The 22,526-nt window shown below is 36.1% G+C and overlaps 1 protein-coding gene across 1 annotated transcript in view; it reads left to right on the top strand.

Moving 5' to 3' along the window:
* LOC308042316 (gamma-aminobutyric acid receptor subunit pi-like) overlaps positions 1-22,526 on the top strand; it is a gene marked incomplete at both ends in the record, with an annotated part of 38,680 nt that overhangs the window by 11,417 nt on the left and 4,737 nt on the right. Inside the window, 6 exons of the mRNA XM_080347641.1 lie at positions 3,591-3,658; positions 5,052-5,269; positions 5,895-5,977; positions 10,322-10,459; positions 20,270-20,422; positions 21,166-21,359. Of these exons, the coding sequence (XP_080203767.1) occupies positions 3,591-3,658; positions 5,052-5,269; positions 5,895-5,977; positions 10,322-10,459; positions 20,270-20,422; positions 21,166-21,359 (854 nt within the window). The remainder of the gene's footprint in view (positions 1-3,590; positions 3,659-5,051; positions 5,270-5,894; positions 5,978-10,321; positions 10,460-20,269; positions 20,423-21,165; positions 21,360-22,526) is intronic.

The raw sequence follows: 22,526 nt of genomic DNA, 5'->3' as shown, positions 1-22,526 counted from the left end.
CGGTCTTCTCCTTGAGGACCTGAATAAATATTGTTCATTAATTTTCATGTTACAAGCTTTGATATTAAGATTCCAGATTTTTTTTGTCTTCTGGAATATTTCTGTCTCTCAGTTGAACTCTATCTGCTGTCTGCACATTTTTTTTGAATGTGGGAAACAAATCTTGTCAAAGTAATCTAATAAGTCTTGCCAGCGCAGTGTAGATTGCAAGATAACCTAATTCTGTGTATTGCTCCCCATTGCAGTAGTGCTTCTGCCAAAGCAGAATACAGAAAGATCATATTGAAATTATTGTCTGTGACAACCTCTAAATCCTTCTCAAAGGCACAGTTTGCCAAGATAGCTTCCTATCCTGTACGTACTGCCTGCCTTATTTGTTCCCACATTAATAGTTTGCATTTGGCTATATTAAAAGTTTTTTTTGAAGAATGATTAAACAAGCTGCTATTATTACTATCCCCACCATTTTTTGTCTTGTCCACAAACTATACTAGCAGAGCTACATCGCTGTCTAAAGATCATTGATGTGAACAAATAGAATTGAAGCTAATTCCTGCTAGAAATGCATCTGTCTTCTGATGCCTTAATATTGACACTTACAGTTGAGATCTATCAGAAGACCTGTCTTAATCTGTCTGGTATCTTCACGTCATGTGTACTTTTCAAGAAAGATGTTTTGTGGTTGGAAGTGAAATGCACCAAAAAAATCCAACCATAATGTATCACTTCATCTAAAAGTGCCATAATACTCTAAAACAAAGCAAAGCTTGCAATCAAGTAGACAAACAGTTTTCATGAAACTATAATAAATTATTTTAGTGATACTTTTCTTCTAATTTTCTGTTACAGTTGTATTTTGTCCAACGTTGCTGCCAGGATGAGGTGTGGTTTTCAGAAAGCCATTTCTTTTGAGATACTTCTAAATGTCAGAATTGTTTTAAGTTTTCTTAAACTAAATGAAAAAGAGCTAGTACAGACAGCTCAGCACTAGCAGTTCATGATACTGCCAATTTATTTAAGTAGTTGGCCTTCAGAGTTACAAATGCATATGTGACATAGTGGTGGTTGACTTTGTTGGTACAAAGTTTAACATAAAGTGATCATAGCAGTGATCCAATTTTAATTTTTAAGTATGTCGTATGCCACTCTTATGGCTGCTTTTCCATATGGAATTACTGTGTATATCTGTAGAGTGCATAAAGTACCAGTCTTTGTAAGTAAATTTCGGTAAAAGCTAAATACATGTTAATTAGATTGCGCACCCATTGCTGTAACAAGGCACAACCTTTGGTGTTTCTTTGTTTTGAAGATTCTTTTGACTTATGCACGACAGACTGACTTCAGTTTTCTGATTTCTTCTGAAGTTGTCATTATGCATACAATTCCTGCCAAACATATGGAACTGTAGGAACTGACTGACTCATCTGGTCTATTGCCCTGTTGTTGACACTTCCAGAGGAAGTTCAGGGAAAACTCTGGTGGATAATTACAGGAAGACTCATTTTTGTTATTAGTACTTTGCTTATGTAGTAAGGCACCATAGATTGTATTTAGTTCCCCCCCCCCCCCCCCCCCCCGAAATTAGCCTTTAAATATGAATATTGTTCTGATTTAATTAATTCTTAAAATAAAGCTGTTCTCAGCATCTTGCATTGCATTAATAGAATAGTGGAATACTTTGGATTGGAAGGGACCTTTAAAGATCATAGAATTACTTTGGTTGGAAAAGACCTTTAAGATCATCAAGTCCACATCTAGTCCAGCCCACTTGCCGTGAGCTGGGACATCTTCCACTAGATCAGTTTGCTCAGGGCCCCATCCAGCCTGGCCTTTAATGTTTTCAGGGATGGGGCATCTACCACTTCTCTGGGCAACCTCTTCCAGTGTTTTCACTACCCTCAAGGTAATAAATTTTTTTTTCCTTATATCTAGTTTAAGTCTCTCATCTTTTAGTTTAAAACTACTACTGCTTGTCCTCTTGCTACATGCCCTACTATCTATCCCCATCTTTCTTGTGGAAAGGCCACAATAAGGTCTCCTTGCAGCCTTCTCTTCTCCAGGCTGAACAACCCAAAATCTGTTGTTTGAGTATCAAACCTGAAAAAAATGGAATGAAACAGACGAGCCATCAATGGTCAGGGAACATTTCAGTCACATAATTTTGTTACAAAGTTACTTCTGAAGTCTTTTTTCAATAGATTAACAATTTATTCTAATCTCTAAGTACAGTTTATAGTATATAATAAACACATATATTACCATCAGGGGATGCTGCAAGACTACGGTCCTGCTTTAAGCTGAAGCTTTACATTTGAACTTTCAACTCGATCCAGAATAAAGCATTTATAGATTCTTTCAGGAGTGCCAGATGTTCAACAACTTTAACACATGCATTACAAATAGAAATTATTCTGGGGAAAAAAAACCCAACAAAACAACTAATACAGTGATACCACTCCGAATGCCATATTTTTTTTTCTTTAGCATTACTTGGTGGGGTAGAGTTGGACTCCAGCTTCCTCTAGATGCCATTTGGGGGACATAAGAGCTACATACATGATGCATCACAAGGAGCCAAGTGGGGGTTTCAGCAGCATGTCTGTGACTGGCAAGATCAACTACATAGATCTTTTCTGAAGAATTTCTATATTTGAGTACTGTACTCTCAGCTTCTCAATTACTAGGGAAGATGCACTTATTAAATATGAATTTCCTTGTATGTGTACTCTGTTAACCATTCCACACATATTCAATCAGGAATAAGGTTATGTTTCCATGAAAGTGTTGCACAAATTCTGCATTTTAAAATGCACAATGGGTAATCATCCTTCTGACACTGTGAAATGCACATTCACAAGGAAATGAGAATCTGAGCATACTAACATACTAACATTACAATGACATTGTGACAACTCCTTAGGTAAGGTGTTTAATCACATTAAATAAACCTTCAGCTGATGTTAATGTTAAGGGGAGAATTAAATTGTTAGGTTTCCTTTATAAATGGAAGTATTTAAGTCACAAGTTAGCTGCTAATCATCAAAAGCAAGATGTTAAAATGCAGTGACACAATATAGACAATATGTTCTTAAATAGGCAGTAAAGAAAGTCACTCAGATATCCCATCTGGATATCAGCCATGTGACACTGCCAGGAGCAATTCCTTAGTTTACTAACATCTGATGGACCAGATGTTGCAAATGGAAGAATTCTTTCCACCGCTCTGCACCTCGGAGCAGAAGGGTGTGATGAACTGTGAGGACTGTACCTTCCGCACCTTGTTCTGCAGCATTTTTCCTCAGTACCCTTTTTCTTGGACGAAAAAAAAGTATAAACCAGGTAATATTTAGTAAATAAAACATGTTTATTAAAAACAAGATACAGTTAGTCTAGAAGTACTATAATTTGGTTATGAAATCCTTAAAATTCCTTCATAATCTGAGTTTTAAGAATATTTCCTTTTTTAAAAAAGCTGCTGTCATTTAGGAAAAAAATGAATCATACTGTGAAAGACTTTGTAGCCAGTTCTCCTAAACACTGAGTATTAAAGAACTGTGTGCTAGATTCTCACTTTCTATTTTTTTTTGCAGATGGTCCTGTGTCAGTTGGAATGAGTCTGGATATTGCAAGCATTGATACAATATCAGAAATAAACATGGTATTGTAGCTTTTGCAATCTTTTTTGTTTTGCGTGCTGATAAGTTAATGTCTTGTGTTTACAGCTGCTGGCAATGGGATTTTGAGGCATTTCTCTTTGTGCAATTTGTGTTAGGAAACAGAATTTTATTTTTTAACTACAGATAGTGGTTATACCACTATAATAAGTATATAAATACAGATGCAAATTACACCTCCCATAGGTACAAAGAGAAATTTGTTACTGGTTATTAATCTTAATGAAAGGCATGCAGAGTGCTATTTATGTTCCAGATGAAATTTCTAAAACTTTGTGTTTCAGAAAAATTATATTTACGTGACTTTCAAGCCACTCCCTTTCCTTGTGATTAGACACAGCTGAACTCATGTTGTGTTTCTATTTTACTGTTACTGTCACACATTAACTTATTCCGGCTGTGCTTCATTAAATTTGTATAGTTTATTTTTGAACAAACTATGAAATGGAGTATTCTAATTAAAGAATCTCCATTGGTGCATAGAAATAAAAGGCAAGATTCATTAATCAGATGTTCAGTATTAGAAAATGTGTTCTACATATATACATGTGCGTGTTTATATGTATATAAATATACCTCACTGTTTTATTGTTCAGGCTTCCAAAGACGTTAAGTATTAGCATCCCTCTGTATTCGAAGTATTCACAGGTATTTAGAAAGCAGTAAGTGAGGTCAGAACTTAGATGAACGTATCATAATGATATAAACACACCATAAATTAAAAAGTTGATTAAAAGTGTGCTAAGAAATAGTGTGATTTTAATGGAAGACTGCAAAGTATATCTGAATTGAAGGTGAGTTGGGCTGAGAGCTGTATTCAAGGTCTTGATAAATCTGGTGACACTGTTTCACTTGTGATGCTGAAAGGATAAATCATGCTAAAAAATGATGATTCCCTTCCTATTTCACTAATTTATTGTGTCCTTTTGTCCATCTGAATTTACACAACTTTTCCCAAAGTTTTCTTTAAAAAATGCATTTTTTTACTAGTTTATGTGAACAAAATGTTTGCAACCACTTAAATAAATAATTCTAAAACTTGAAGATCTACAGAGCCAGATTATTTGCTTACAAAACTCTGACTTCAGCTGATTTATAGCCCCAGGCTTAGGCCATCAACTTTTATTGTAAAATTCCAGTGACTCTACAAACAAAATCTACTCAGGACAATATTTCTTACTGATGTCAACCTCACATGAAGTGCTGGAACATTTGGCAGTACAAGAGCAGCACAACTGCTATCAGGGTGCTAGCATTTGAAAAAGGGACATGGAGAGTCACAGACTATTTGTGCCCCACAGCTGTTACCAAATACTTTTATAAAATGGAATAAAATACAGGCTTGCTCTGCATGATAACTTTGTTTTTTTCTTTCAGGACTACACAGCTACCATATTTCTAAGGCAGCGATGGACTGATGAGAGACTTTGTTTTGATGGTAATAAGAGTTTAAGCTTAGATGGTCGACTTGTGGAAATGCTTTGGGTACCGGATACCTTCATAGTTGATTCAAAAAAGTCTTTTCTTCATGATATCACTGTTGAGAATCGTCTTATAAGAATATACCCCAATGGAACAGTCTTATATGCACTGCGGTATGTATATACCACATACCAGCCTTTATATTTGGCTTATACTTACATTTTAACCTCTCCAGGTTAGCGTAATTTTATGCTGAAGAAACTGGTCTATTTGTAAAAGTAGAATATGCATAGTCTTGTAGTTTTACAGGTTTTATTGATGAATATGATTAAATTCTTAAATTTAATGATATGTCTCATTTTCGTCCCTAAATAGATCCTTTTGCTAATTGCATTTTGCCATTCCAGTTGTTTTGCAAAGGAGTCATCACAGAGGAAACCAAGCTGTAATTTTTGATTTTCATTATTTTTTTTGCAGATTATCCTTTATAACAGATTTTGATAGACATAACAAAATTGTAAAATGTATTGCAAAAAAATCAACAAAGGAAAATGCTGCTGTAAGTGAGAAGGAAACAAGGGGTGGCCTTTCTAGGCTGCCACTAAACTCAGCTGTTCTGGAGTGTTTTCCTGTTTGGGATGCTATTACCCTTCCACATTAGATACCAGTAAATACTAGATTTTTTTTTTTAACTTCCCTCACAATAGATATTTGCCAGTAAATATTAGTTCAAGAAGTATATATGGCTTTTTTATTTTTACTTATGAGCAATAATTAATAATTTTTTTTCTCTTCAAGGATCACCACAACTGTTGCATGCAGTATGGATCTGACCAAATATCCAATGGATAAGCAGACATGTACTTTGCAACTGGAAAGCTGTAAGACAATCATTATTTTTATACAATTAGAAAAATTGTCATCTTTTCTGGGAGCTACTGTATGTTATCAAAGAAGCTGGAATTCTAGAATAAACCAAGGGACAGTATGTGACCAGTTCCTGTTGAATTACGAATGTATCTGTCTACAATGTATCTGTATCTGGCTTCACTGAAAATAGTATGTCAGTACTGAAAAATGCTGCTGTGCTATTAACGATTAAACAAATCTCAGGAGATTATCATAGGCTTTTGCAGCACATCCTGCAGTTTTACTGTTGGTCTTCAGGGGGAGTTCTGTGAGCAGACATTTTTCAACACAGCAGAGAAAATACTACTTTATTGTTTTTTCTGTTTCAGAGAGTATATATTTCTATCTCTCTCCCAGTGCCTGCCCCCTGACACGATTTCCCCCAGAGGCACAATTCCTTTAGGGAAGAAATAAATTAAAATAAGGCTTTTTTGTAAGGCATAGAGTTTATATTTAATTAATTTGCTGTTTTAATACTGAAAAAAAGGTCATTAAGGTAATTACATAGTCAGTTCTGTTCTGATATGGATATATGCAGATCCTTCTATGACTTAATCAGTTGTCTCTGTGCCAGTGCCCTGGGAAAAATGTCATCAATTGATGGACCAAGACTAAATATACCTTTATAGATTCTCATTTTATCAATTGATGTTCTCATGATTTTCCTTAAAATATGCTAATACTTTGTAGATGTGGTTGCTCTGCAAATACCAAAATGTGTATGTTTGTAGTTAACTTCTTACTATTATTCATCCATATCCAAGTATTTTTGTGCAGAATAAGTAAAAGGATATCTAGTTCTCTAAGATGAAAATAAATGTTCGAATATATATCGACACAAATTGGAAGGTTTTTTCAGTATTTGGCTAATTCTATTTTTTACCATTTCAGAACTGTGTTGATGTTCTTTTGTTGGTAATGATCAATTAGAAGATTGCTGCAAAGCTTAATTTTAGACAGAAACAGAAAGGAAATGAAACCGAAAACCTTCCCCGCACAGGGGTCCTTCTAGAATCAACAGTTTTATAAGATCTGTTTAACAAAAAGGAATTTGAATTAGAATTTGGTTTATCTCTAAATTATTTTCCTTTGGAAGAGCATATTGTTAAATCAGTGTACAGGTACAGCATTGCCTAATGAGTAATTCAATATTTTCTCTAGTTCCAGAGTGAAATATATGTCCCACAGAAACGTAAAATTTATTTGACAGGACTAAAAAGATGAGAATACCCTATATAATTAAAAATAAGCTTTTTTTTATTATTTCTTTTTTAAATGGTTTCATCTGCTTTTTTGACAACACAGAGTGTTTGCTGTCCAAGGGGAAAACATGGTAATGTCTTCACAAATGCTCCCATGACATTGGTGCTTAGTTTTGAGAAAAACAGCTCCAGACAATAAATGCAAAAGGAAGAGTGTGCCTTCAGCTGTGTCCCTTTTTGTTTTGTGCACTGTAATACTTTCTTTTGGATGTGCTAGAAATGCTGTTTGCCCCTCTTGAGATAAGCCATGTCAATTTATAGACAAATACTAACATCATTCCAGAATACTGCTTTCAGATACCATTGCCTGGAATCAAGAATTGTCAATGCAAGCATACACACACATCTACACAAATACTGACATTTACAAATAAAATGTGAAATATATAGCAAATATTTGAGCCAAAACAAAGCATTAAACCTTTTTTAAAGTGTTTTCTAATGCAAAGACAAACAGGGCAAGATATTATCAAGTAATGGCTTTACACAATTGCAACACTTCAGACAGTAGTACAGGCATTTGTTAGGAGACAGAGATGCCACTCTGAGTCAGTTGATATGGCAGATGTGACATTTGGGGACTTGGAAGACTCTTGGTTCGGTTGATGCTGCCAGGCAGTCCGTGCTCTCTGCTGTGTGGTAGGGAACGCCACCATTCATTCACACTCGGCTGAGGACTTTTTTTTCCTCATTTGCCGCCCCCCTGCCACCCCAGGTCTCCAGTCCAAATACATATTCATGTTTTGGGCCCATCTCTGAAATTTTATTTCCTTTTTGAGCTTGTCCTTTAGCATTTATTCAGTCAAGAGCCATGTGAAGGCACTTAACTTGTGCTTGACAATCAGGGAAAATTAAAATTAGCAACTAAAAGGTAAAGAAACTCATTTGTATTAGGCATTATGAATGTTTAATCCCAAATTTACTATTCCTGTAGTTAACCTTGTTGACATTAGCTGCTTGTACTGTATCAGTGAAGTACAGGAATGAGATATTTTGGGCTCGAGGAATTAGTTAGAATGAAAACTCAGTGCCATGTAAAGAGAACAGAGATTACTTGTAGAAGCCAAATAACTTGGCTTAAGGATTTTGTCTCTATAAACTTTTTAAACATTTTATAATTAGCAAAATATTAATCCCCTGAATAAAGAGTAAATTTGCACAGAGGGAGCACTGTGCTCTTTAACTTTACTGACTATTGAGAAGACTCTCCTCCTCGTGAAAATTTTTCACAGTTTTGGAACTAGTATTTTTGAAGAATTTTCATTGGAATGATAACCAAAACCTACTAATTGTTCAGCTAATGAAAATACCCATCTGGACATTGTGAATTTCTCCCATCTCGTACAACCTGGAAGATACAATATCTTGTAAGCAACAAGAACAACCACCAAAACCAACCAAACAAAAAAACCCCAAAATACAAATAAGAATTCACTCTGATAATCTAGTTCTTTGGACTTTGTTTAAATATCTGCAGTTCCTTTACACTGAAGGAAAGTAAAATGAATACATACCTGGAGTGATGCATAGAAACTGCTTCTACAAACCTCTGTTTTGACTGAGGACAATGCGATCATTTGTTTGTAGGAAATATTACTTTTACCTTTCACCTCCCAAATCTGGGAAATTTCTCAGTGTGAATTGAGAATTTAGCTTAGATGTGAATGTTTTGACTCAGTCTTTTGTTACAGCAGTGTTTTGGCTTTAATTGCTATAAATATGATCCTGGTTATGGTAGAAAACTGGTCACAAAACTGCCAGTGATAGTGAAAACAAAATTTATGTTTAAAGAATGGTCAGGAAAAGAATTTCCAGGTGAAATTGCCATTTTAATTGGTAATCAGCCCAGTGTTTCCTTGAAATGAAATTTCTGAACTCCTGCTTACATGAAATGACTATGAGGAATGGTGGCGTTTTGTTTTGTTTGGTTTTTTTGTTATTGCAAGGACCAAAGCCATTAACTTAATTTTTAAAATGTTATTTTTTATTTTAATATGTGTCGTCTTCTGTGATTCTAGAGCTTTGTTCTTTTTGCAGCATATACCCTTGTGCAGTGTATTGCATTGTTGTCACACTGTAATTTACTTACAATTGACTGGAGTCTAAAAATAATCCTCTGCTCATGTTTCTGTCCCCTAAGCTTACATATTAACTTGCACAATATAAGTCTGTCAAATACAAGAATGATTGATCTAAGTAAGCTAAAGGAAAAGATGTTCAAATACTCCCTGTTAACATGTAAATTACATTAACATAATCTTGAATTAATCATATACACTAGTCTGAAAATTGCCTGCCTTTTAATATAATGGGAAAAAAGCTACAGAGGTATTTTAGCTATGATTGTGCCACATATTAACAAGTGTGTGCAAAATACCGTTGCCTTCTGATAGATGATTCATGTCCCATCTCAGCTCCTAATTACTACTTGAAGGTAAGATGAAATCTCCTGGGGCCCCTGAAACATGCCGCACTGTTGAGCCTGCAGAAACTTCAGCATCTAAGCTGGTGTCCCTGAGAAGCACTCAAGCTCCTGAGCCAAATCGCCCCAAGTGATGACCCAAGCCCAGCTCGAAGCCTGGCATCAGTGCGCAGCAGCCCAGCTGCTCTCCTCACCCCTTCGTTTCTACAGGAAAGAGGATCAAATGCACAGCATCGACAAACAGCTGCCTGGGATGCAACAAAGAGCACACTTAATGTTCAGTCCAAGTGCTGGCAGTACTATAATTCATAAAGAATGTATTTAAAGCTTAATAGCTTTTGCCTTTAGAATACCATGTGGTACTAATCTATTTTATTGGCTTCTGTTGTCTCTACTAAATAAAAGATACAAAAAAGACCAATTCCAAAAAAGTCAGCTTTAACGATAAGACTTAGTATGTTATTGGGAGTTTTGTTGCAAATAGGCATTATGTTCTGCCAAGAACTGTCATTGTTTATGTCTAATTGTGCTTTCAGACAGAGAAATAAGAGACAGATGAACCATAAGTGTGCTCAACACAGATTAATTATTGTGTAAAATAAACACTTTTGTTGGCTTGTGTATCACTACAGGGGGTTATAATATCAATGATGTAATGTTTTACTGGACTAGAGGAAATGATTCAGTTCGAGGTTTGGACACACTCCGACTGGCACAATACACAGTAGAAGATCACTTCACTTCGGTATCTGAAGCAGTATATGAGACAGGTAAGAACACCCTTCTAACACTTTCTAGGTACAGTTTAGAATATGGCTCTGGGAACAGAGCAGCATTAAGGAACTGAGCACATTGCTTTCTCTTAGGATGACAGTTTTAATCTCCTGCCAGATCACATTATTGAAACCATACATACTTTTCCAGATGTTGCCAGCAGAGACCCAGCTAATGTAAATGTTGAGAGTTTTTGAGCATTTTCTTGGAGGCTACACATTATCTAAAGAATGATAAAGAAGAGATGTACTAATTCTTCCACATAATGTAAGGGACAGCTCTTGTGAAGGAAGAAGAGCCTGTAATTTGGGTATTTAAATTGGGGAGGGACCAGCTCAAAACAGTTTCCAGCTTTCCTGGAGGTAACCACTCTAGCTTTATTAGGCGAGTCAAAAGCCCCTATTCAGCCATGGAAATTTCTGTGAATACGCTGGGAACTTTTAAACTGCAAGAAGTTGGTTTTCATGGCTAGTGCTTGTGGGAGCTGCTCTTTGCCTGCAGCAGCCTCTGTCCAGCCTGGTGGGCAGCAGAGGATATTGCCTGGCCTGAGGTTCCACTGAAGCATTTCTGCAGACCTGCTGATCTTAGGAAACTGCTGTAGGAAGTTTCTTCTAACTGCAGAACTTAACATCATGAAACAGTCTGCTCCTGTTTATTTTCAAACGGGCTTTCAGAGAGTTCAAGACCTTCCAAACCTTCTTTGTGTTCTGAGTTATGCTTACACCCTTCATTGCTGTTCTTCACTGTATACTCAATTTCCCTTCTGCTCGAGTCAGTGCGCCAGCTGAAAAAGTGATCTTTAAATGAAGACACACACATCCTTCAAAGCTATAGCTTCACTGGAAGATATGCTACTAATGCTGCATCACAGAAATATAGTTTTTCTATTCCATTGTTGGGTATTTCTGCTTTAATAATTCAACACAGGGAAAATTTACCATCTGATTTCAGGTATTAAATCAGGGTAAAAGTCAAAGTTCTCTAAATGGATATAAAAGTAGAAATGAAATACATACTAGCAGGCTCTAGGATCACAAGCTATCTTGCTACTTACATAAGTGACATCTGCTTGCCTTCCTCCTCTTTACAGCTTCTGGGTAAGCAACATCAAGTTCAATCAAAGGAGAATAATCCTTTAGTGCTTCTCTACCCACAAGGGTATTAGGACCTGTTCACCATACAGGAAAGAGGAAGAGGAAACCTGCTGAATTCTTACTACCTTCTATCATAGAGTCTGGGCTCTAAATTGAAAAAGAAAAATTCTTTTTTTTTTTTTTTTACAAAATAGAATAAAACCAATTTCCACTTAAAACTGAAGAAGCATGATCAAATGAGCTGTGCTCTTCTTTTCAGTAAATGATACAGTCTCCCTCCCTTTATGCTGACAGGAATCATATGTATAAAATCAAAAGCCACATTTAATGATACTTTTTTATTTTTTTAACACATGCAACTTAATTCTATTAAAATTTCCCACACCTGCTTGTTTCAATTCTCCTGTTCAAAGACATGTTATCAAGTACTATGCAGCACTTTTGAAATGAAATCTTATAATCCTCTTAATTTTCTGTTGAGTCATTATGAATTAGGTGCTATTTTCTACAGTTGCTTTTTTTTTTTAAGGAAAGCTGTGCCTACTCCAGCCCATGTTAAAAGACAAAAAAAATGTAATGAGATAATGGAACTATGTAATCAATTTTGAAAGGAAAAAATGATGCTTTGCATTTCCTTATCACTATTAATAGATATCTGAAAGTATTTTATAAACAAGTTACTTTATAAATATCAGTCATTTATAACAGTTAACGATTCAAAAGGCTAAAGCTAAAGATATGAGGAAAGAGCCCTGTGTAGCATTTCCTAACACAGCAAAAAAAGCAATCAGGATTTAATACTCTGTGAACTTGAACAGACAGTACAGCTGCTGTGCAAGTGAAATATTGTACAACAAAGCAACCCCCAAGTTCATGTACAGCCACTGACAGAGCCAAATTTAAAATGTAGTCAGCAAAATTCCTGCATAAGTAACTTCAGTAAATTTAAGAAAGAGACATTGTGGATTAATCTTGCTTATAGAACAGCATGTATCACATAATAGTAATCACGTAATAGTAAGTCACTTCAAGTAACGTTAGCTAGAATGCTGCTGCTGGCTAGGGTTTGGTGGTGGACACGGGTAAATTAAGTGCTAGAACCACTTTTAACTATAGTCTATTCTGCATACACTGATACGCTCTCAAAACCTAAACCATCTGTATCTGTGGCTGCTGGGTTTTTAGTTTAGCTATATAGCCAGCACCACCTGCATTCTTAGAGTAATAAACAGTGATATAAAAAGCTGCCTTTCTTATTGGAAAAACATAAAAGCAATGAAGGACTGTTACAGTCTAGATTTTTGTGTAAATAATCATAGAAATAAGGCTGAAATACACTTTAAGAATTCATTTAATCTATTCTCATGTTGCAAGGCAAGGTCATCTATATCTTCAGCCTACTTCCTGACAGATGTTTCTAGGAGTAGGTCAGACAAACCTCCAAAGTGTCTGCTTCATCCTCCCTAGATGACTTTTTTCTGGTGATTATCACATGCATATTTTCCTTATGTCTAATCTTGATCTGCCTTGATGCATTTCAAATCCATTATGTTGATATAGAAGATAAATTTCCTGCTATTTTTCAGCTGCCCTTTCACTGTTTCAGGATAGATGTATCTTTTCTCAGACCAACACTTTCCCTCTTTTTAATTAGTACGGTTTCTAGGTCTCCTGTCTTTGCTATTGTTCTCCCTCAAATTGCTCATATCTTTGCTGATGTGCAGCACCCAAAAATGGGTACCCTGTTCCCACCAGAAATCCTCCATATAGGCGAGGGTTTACTTAATGCATTTCATGATGAATTCTGTTCTTCTTTATCCATTCTGGGTTGATATTTTCTTTTCTTGCAGAAAATTGTTGTGCATTTTTGACCTCTTTCAGATTGTGATTCCTTCTCCAGTAATCCAGCTCCTCTATTGCCCTGTAGCCACATATTCCCTATGCTCTCTTTAGGAGCTAGTAATTCCCATCTGAGTGCAGGACTTTTTACTTGTTTTTGTTTTCTTCAGGCTGATAGTCATTGAGATAATTTTGGACTGTAATACTGTTCTCTAATGTGCTGACACTCCTCTCTTAAAAGACACTTGGTATGTCATGATGTTTGTTAGTGAGCAGTACTGGGCACAGGACAGACCCCATGTGTTCCCACTTGATAAATGCTTCTATTTTCACAGCAAGCGATAGCTGATTAATCTCAATTAACATTTGTAATTGGAGAAAGCGGCAAAAAGTAATTTAATACTTGAGGCTAATTGGCTGTCGATAGCTTTTCTTCTGGCTGGCAACTTTCCTGAAGTCTTGCTCTAACTACTGCAATCTTCCTGCCAAGTCTTCAGCCCCAGCCTGGAGGGCAGGGAGAATTATGCCAGGCAGTCAGGGCTCTCAGTGCACTTCCTGGCTTAGAAAACCATGAGGTCAGCAAAATGGCATATTTAAATGGTATTATTTTGGCAGAACAGAGGGAAAGAAGAGACAAAAGCATAAAGTCAGTCTCCTCTCCTTGATGCACAAAGACAAAGCATTTCCCTCTTGAAAAAAGGCTGTTGTTCCTTGTCTGCACTCACTGCCAGGGTTTTGATGTCTATCACAAATCCCGCTTTAACCTCCTTATACTAGAGGCCTTGTCAGACCTCATTTAGCTATACAGTGTTGAAACTCTTCTGACCCCTGGCCACTCCACGTTATTGGCGTCTCAGGTGGGAGGTCAGGACTAAGCCATTGATGCGTTACTCTCATTTATCATGAGTGATCTGAAAATCGAAAAGTATATAAACTATATATAAACTCTGAAGGGTGTCTAAGACTGTATAAATGTAACAGACTCCTACACAGTGTGTGTGTCCATCAGACACAGTCTCTCTCAAAATAGAAGCATTACCTTGCTTTGTCCTACAGGCCCATCTGCACTTTCCCAAGGCTCGAGAGATTTCTTAGTTAATAATGAAACTTTTCTAGAATTTTAATTCTTTTTTTTTTTTTTAGGTATTGTACACCAAGTAACTTCATTCCTTCTCTTCATCAGTTCTTTAAAAATCTGTAATTGCTCACAAATTGTTATTTCTGAGAACATCTTCTTTGCCATACAGGGCTCACAAACAATCTCAGAACTGTATTCAGTATAATCTTATCTAGTGAGTCTTGGCCAGTCTCAACTAAGATTCAAGCAGCTACATATGCATATATTTCTATTACCATATATATACGTTCAAGTTACCTACCTGAGCCCATATAATCAACCTTTTTAACCAAGGTTTTCCCCTTGAATTGATGTTGAAAGGTTTTCCATCATTAGTTGTTTTTGTGAGACTTCTGCAGAACAGTTTAGAAAGAAAACAGTTTTGGAAAATGCATTGAAAAAGTTACAGTAACATGAAAACATGTGGAAATGCAATTAATGGAATTAAAATTAAGATTACTACAAAGAACTTCCCAGAAGTTTAGACAGAAATACACAGAAGGACTTGGAAAACTTTCTGTGGCATGATTTATTTTGTAAGTTTGGTTTTGTTGGTGGTTTTTTTTGTTTTGTTTTGGGTTTTTTTTTGTTTTTTTTTGTTTTTTGTTTTTTTTTTTAATACCTAAGCTAAATGGATAAATATATCTCTATACAAACACTACATGAAAGGGTTTGTTTAATTCTTTTTTGGATTTCAATTTTTGATTTCAAATTTGGATTTCAAACTCATTTTTTGTAAAGCGCTTTAATGGAGATGAAACACATGTTGAGAAGCCTGTCCTGATCTTCCATTTCCTTTAGTTCACCTCTGAAGAACCAGTAGGAAAAGAGATAGTTTGTGAGATCTTGACTGAAGGCGACTGTTCTCTGAGGGAGGGACAAAGGAGCTGTGATAACATATTAATAATGTATATTGACACCCTTAGTATCCTACATCAGTCGAAGAATTGTATTTCAGTTGCACAACATATTTGTTGGGTAAAACTGGGGCTGCTACCAATTCCGTAATGCATGTGTTCATTGCAAACAAGCAATAAAAAATTGCATACTGAAAACTATATTTTCAGCACGTAGTTAAGGCAGTAAAATGCTATTTAAAGCTTTCCTGTACTGTGCCCTTAAAATGTGCAAGAAGAGAAGAAAATGATGCATTGGAAGAGTTATACTGATGCGCTTGTGTGAGATGTACATCACACATTTTAGCTGGCACCCAAGGGCTTAGGCATACATAATTCATGACAGAGTGGAATGTGCTCTTTGTGCCTGACTGCACAGCCCTGTGCAGGACACCAGAGTGCTTCTTACATAAAAAGTCATGTGGAGTAGTCTTTTACTGGAGTAGAGTTCATCAAAAAGAACACAGGAAGTAACTGGGGGGAAGATGCTCCCATCCTGGAACACTTGAGTGGAAGTTAGGAGCTGCTGACAGTGTTTGTAGAGCATCTGTCCTTGCTTCAGGTGCCTCTGCTGTGACTGTCTGCTGGTCAGAGGGCAGCGGGAAAGAGCAGAGATGCAGTGTTCTGCCATGAGCTGGGAACAGACACCGCAGAAAAATGCTTGTTTGTGGTTTTGTTTTGTTTTTGTTTTTAATCCTAGGGTGATAAAAAGGCCTGCTTAAGTTATATCTACTTTTCAGACAGTGCAGCGACAGTCAGTGTTAACAAAATCATCAGTGGCATGGTCTATACAAAGTGTCAGATAAATTAGAATAAATTAGAGTATTGTTTTTAGAAGCCAATAGGCAAACTTCAAAGGCAAGTTATAAAAAGGAATAAAATAGCTTTTCTTCCCTTCAGAAAGATCTGCCCTAGACCTACACCTACTTAGCTACTCAGAGTCTATGCTGGTGTAATTTTTGATCCTGAAACAAAAGTAGGCACCTGGAACCAACTGAAATTTTGTTTCTTTCAACTCTTTCTACTTTTTTTATTATTTTTTTAAAGGAGTAGAGAGAGTTACAGTAGGTATGAGACTATAGTCTGCTATCTAGAGTTGTTCTTCATCCACAAGCTAGAGCTACTGTCCAGTTTTGTACTTCTGCCCTCTAGTAAATTTTATAAACCCTGGGTAACTCGATTTAATCTTCTTTCATTATGAGGTGGCCAAGTAGAATACCTCACATTATGATGGGTTTAGAGTATGTGTACTGACAGTCATTTAGGTTCAGATTAATCCGAGAAACTGTTAAACAGAGTAATTTGATACTTTGGTAAGTGCTAACACTATGCCTTTACTGCAGAGTTAGGTATCTGCACAGATGTTATTTCCGTCACATTACCAAATTTGAATCAGAACAGTCACACACTGAGGTGGCATCCATCATGGACCAGAAGCTTGAAAGAAAAGGAATCTTCTCATTTTAATGCAAGCATTTTTGCGGTCAATAAGACTCAAGAGAGGGGTGAACCTGACAGTTTTGAGGAGTTAATGAGCTGTGCTTGAGTTGACTCTGGTAAAGCCAAGACTAGGATTACATGAAGCTGTTTCACTTCTGATCCTACTGATGGCACGACAGTGTCAGATATACAAATCAAATGCAAAGAGGTACAGCATTGCTATCTCATATACAACTCACGTAACAGGAGCAGCAAATCTGTTTCTTTCTAAAGATGATGACTTTTGGTATGGGCAGAGTGTAGAGGCAAAAATGCTGCAATATTTCCCTGTCTTCGTTTTATCCCATTGCTCATTTCTTTAGCATGATAAGTATGCATTGCATACATTTTCTTGACTACTTTCTTCAATTTATTACAGAAGGAGCTCATATGAATTCTATATATAGTTTGCTTCAAAATTTCCATTATAAAAGCTCTTCTGAACTCTTTAGAGAAATGCTGACATTATTATTATAATGTCCATGATGTGCCTTTGGATTTTGCCAAGCTGAAAGCTCTAAGGTTAGAGAAATGCCTTTTCTTTGTTCCCCAAAAAGCTACTCAGCTATAAGCTGTTACATCTCTATTTCTCTTTGTTGTCCACATTACTTCAAAAATTTCTGGCACCAGGAAAAATAACACAGAAGAGCACAGGTACAGTCAGAGGTCTCGTCTACATTTGGTAATTGCAGTGAGGTGGCAAAGTGTGACTTTCAAGTTTGATATTTTGAACTAACTTCCTATGTACCCACTCGCCTTTTATACAAAGGTGAATGGAGATTCCGCTATAGGGTGCTAAAAAGGAGAAGGTATTGCTGGACAGCTATTATGTATTGGCTATTTCAGAGTTTTCATTATTAAAGACAAACTCTAAGGCTGAACCACAGGAATACCCAAGTGCCTGTGGTACCTGCAGGAAGCACAGTCCAGTCTCTTCACCCTCCTTTGCTGGGTACATGGCACCACATCTTTCCCCTTGATCAGTACAGAAAGACAAATGACTTCTGTGGAGGATTCAGTTTTGTGCTGATGGTTTGCACCCTTTGCACTCTCACATGAGCTCAGGGTTGACACCCTTCCCTCCTGGTGGCTGTGCCATCATCCTTCGTGTGCTAGCTGCAACCATGCCACAGTAAGGACTGTTCCAAGTACAAACACTGCAGAGAAAAATCTTGTCTCTCTCTTTAAAAGTATCTAGTCTGAGTTCTAGCTAAATAGCAGCCAAGAAGATTGCAAGCAAAATTAATAAAATCCTTAACAGTTTTTATTAAGGTTTTAAATGCTTGCTCTTGCACACTAGGAAGCACATATTTAAAATCCCTAAATATGCTTTATGATATAGTCTTTTATTATACAGACTGAAGTAATGGGTGAGATGTATTCACTGTGAGTTTTACATTTCCTAACTTTTGAGTGCTTTACCGTGGTCTGCTTACACTTAAAATCAGTTTTGGTGGGCAAAATTACTGAAACAATTGTATTGTTAAAAATCACAGTATTGATGTGGTACACTAATGTAATGTTCCTCTTTTCACATAGAAATGATGATAACAGTATAAATCATCTTTGTGTCTCCTGCCTCATGGAGAGCATTAAGGATCTACTGTCTGTCTTTGTATCCTTTTTTTTTTTCTGTCAGTCAGAAACTCGAAGACCACATTATGTTGAACTTACAAAGCAGAACTCTAATTACAGTGTGTTTGTACTTTCAGCAGGAGAAAGAGCTGACTACCAAAGGACTATTTAGTCCACTAGTGAAAAGTCAGAGTCAACGTGGTAGACAGCTGAAGTCAGATTACAATTAGAAATCAGGCATTCATTTTTAACAGAATGATTTTAATAATTGTAACAGATTACTGAGAAAAATGGTGAATGCTGCATGTCTAAATATTCTTAGATCAAATGTAGAGGTCTGTGTGAAAGATAGATTCTGTTTCAATCAAAGTGATTGAGTTCAATGCAAGGAATAATGGAGTAAATTTAATGATATGTGATTAGGGTCAGACTACATAATCTAGTGACTCTTTCTGATTTTTAGAGTTCTATGAAACCTTATTTTCCTTTGGATGCAATTTATACAATACTTTTAAAAATAAAAATTTAACTATCCATTTTCAAGCCTAGAAGCAAGAAGACATTTCTTGGCATCCGTTACTTGCACTTCAAGCTTCTAAAAGTATTCTTTGATTCCATGTCTCACAGTGCACCTGAGGGATGTACAAATAACCTGTCCATGCATATATTGTTGCTAAAGTGCATTCACTGTTCTGTAGTTTTGTCCTGACTCACAGCGCTCAGCACTGGAAACAAATACAGGTCCTGTAGATCATCATTTGTTGGATTAAAAGAGATGAAGCCAAAGCTATCTCACCAAAGTGTATTCAAACATTACTCTCTTACTGATACGCTGGTTCAATACTTTTGTTAAAATAATATTTTTAAAACTTAAACACTTTAACTCTTAATTTTGAACTCTTAAGTTTGAAGTCTGTTTGGTACATTTAGGTTAGTAAAAAGCAAGCTTTTGCCTTACTTTGATCTGTTGGACTGGTAGCAATTTCAGATCTGGCACTTCTGTTGCCCAAGCATAGCCAAATTTTACTCAGTTAGTGAGCTGGATATCAAATTCAGACTCTGCTTACCAGTGTGCTGTTCCCTAAAGAAACCCAATTCTCTCTTTGACTGCGGGCCCAAATTCTATCCTCTACAAATCACTAATTTAGAAGAAAATCCTTTGTGCGGCAACAGTGATACCGCTCAGAACAGCGCAAACATTGTAATGCACTAATGTAAAGAAAAACATAGTGAGGTTAAAAAGACACTGCTTGTTTTTAAGGGGAATATAATAGGGAGGTCAGCAGTATCAGGGAAGGTACCTTTGATCCATATCTTGATCAATAGGAAATGAAAAGAAAAGCAAAATAAACCAGATAGTTGAGGCTGTTAAAGAAAGGACCCATACTAACTTAATAAAGTTACAATTGTTATGTTAGTTTATGTCGTAGTTCATTGTGGTAATTCTTACGAGTAGCCACAGCTAAATACATTTGTAATTTCAAATTTCCTTGCATTGTGTTATATAATGAATCATTCTTTCCACACATTGATGGGTTTATTTTTTTCCTTCACTAACCCTCAGTGAATTTCCATTTCTTTAATGAAACTCTAGATATACCGACTTGGTGTTATACATTTTTTTATTTTTTCCTTCAGTTCGATTTAGACCCTTCATAACAGAACTTTTCAGTGCAGTGTTTAACTTTTTTCAAACTTGTTAGGCTTTTGTTGCATTGTGATAGAAAAAAGTAATACAGGTTGATAATTTAAAGGACTTTTTATGAATTGAACATTCACTATTTTTTTTTCCTGCTCTTTCCACAGGACATTACCCAAAACTAGTGTTTCACTTTGAACTCAAGAGAAACATCTTATATTTCATACTAGAAACATATGTACCATCAATCCTACTGGTTGTACTCTCCTGGGTATCATTTTGGATAAGCCAGTCTTCAGTTCCAGCCAGAATCTGCATAGGTGAGAAGCAAAACAAAAGGAAACAAACCAATAGTTGGATCATTAAGGTGCTTTCTTTATTGCATGCACATGGCATCCATTTCCAGAAGTTGCAAACACTTCTGATATTTGTGGAATTGCTTTTCTGGCTTGTCATCTGCAGTACATCATGCAGACTCTCCTTAAAGCCTTGCTATTCTTTAACTAAGAATATGTCTTTGGGAGCTACAGGAGACGTAGAAGCAGGGGAGGCTGCTGAAAGCAAATGAAAAAACTCAGTCATTTTGGAAATAATTTCAACATTTCCAAACACATGGCATGCACAGACAGAATTGTGAGGCTTTTGTGAGGTCTAATGATACATACTAATTAACACATGAATAATAAGAGGATTATAAGAGATTAAATATAATTAATTTCAAATAAAGGATATTCTGAAAGGGAAAGAATGAAAATCAGTTCTGATCTGACTGCAGGTGGGGTGGGAAAAACACTTCTACAGAACAGGGAAGAAAGAAAGATTTCATATCAAATGAGGCCAGTGGCAACTGCGCTGAACATTTGCATAGTATTGCAGTAATAATGTGTTAATCAGAAATATGCATCCTATGGCACCAAAATCCCTCTCATGTTAATTTCCAGTCTTCTCAGCATTACAAACATTTTTTATGAGCGTTTATAAGCATTTAACTTCAGAATCACAAGTTCATTTGGAAACCTTCTTTCCAAAACATGACACATTAAATTTTGTTTGCATTGCACAGGTGTTACCACAGTCCTTACTATGACAACGCTGATGATGGGGGCCAGGACTTCGCTCCCAAATGCTAATTGCTTTATTAAGGCAATTGATGTGTACCTCGGCATCTGCTTCAGTTTCATCTTTGGAGCACTGTTAGAGTATGCTGTGGCTCATTTCTGCACTCTGCATCGACTCAGTTCAAAGGAACTTCCAAAGGTATTTTAATAATTTTATTGTTGCCCCACAAAACAGATTTCAATTATACCTACTAAAGAGAATGATTTATCTTAGCACTAACAGTAAATGTATTTAAGGAAGTTTCTATTTTAGACTGCGGACAGTGAAAACAAAATAACCTTGAGTAAAAGAAAAATCATTTGTATACCTGGAGCTTTTTGGAAGATATCAAACAAACTGAAACATCCAGCTGTAATAATACTCTTTTTTGTCATGGATTTTATGGCCATTTATCAAACAATATGGTAGACGTATCACAAAAATCAAGGGCAATTGTCTCCCCAGCACTGGCGTAAACGTACTTAACGGTTCAAAAATCACACTGAGCTCAGTGACTTGATCTTATTGCAATACAGAAAAAAAAAGAGAAAATATTTTATCACATTTTGTTTATTAAACCCTCTGCAAGTGCATGGGACTTGAATCAGTTTGCTAACTTCATGTATTAGGTGTATTGGATCCCTGTAGCCTTCCATTTACCCATTCTCTTTCAACAGCTGCAGCTGAAGCTCAGACTGGGATACACTTTCTGTTCTGCATCATTATTATAGCAGCATTTTTTGCTGCCCTAATGAGCTTGTCACAACTCTGAAATACTGTGAAATTTGTCATCTTGCTGAAATAATTGGGACAGATTCATGAAGAAGTTTTGTCACATCTTCCATCTCCAGTGTTTAGCACTACTTTCATAAGCAGCGAGAACGAAATCACAAGGAAGTTGGAAGCTGATTGTCTTGCAGCTTTTAATTACAGAACTGAATCTAATATGCATGATAGAAAAGAAAATTTAAATCAGCTTATGAAATTTCTGGACAAATAGAAAAAAGTAAAACACAGAAAGTGAAAATAAAAAAAAGCAGGAAGAAGTTTGGTCGAGTACTGTGGGGATAGACAGGCAGAAGAAGAAAGATTGTCAACTATTTAAGCTAAACCAGAACAGAGCATCCCAAATGCCTAAGCAAAGCTTTTAGGTAGGCTCAAGAAACAGGATATTGAATTCCAATGGAGAAGCCTAAAAACAATGAAGATCAACCAAGATATCTTTTTTTTAATATATATATTTTTTTTTTAATTTTTTTTTTTTTAATTTTTTGGAGTGCCTACATAGTTCAACAATTAATATGGGATTTTGACTGTTTGGATAAG

Source organism: Nesoenas mayeri (genome assembly GCF_963082525.1).
Source record: "Nesoenas mayeri genome assembly, chromosome: 7".
NCBI classification, from domain to species: Eukaryota; Metazoa; Chordata; class Aves; order Columbiformes; family Columbidae; genus Nesoenas; species Nesoenas mayeri.
Note: the sequence above shows the minus strand (reverse complement) of the source record. Positions and strands in the feature narration are given on the sequence as shown.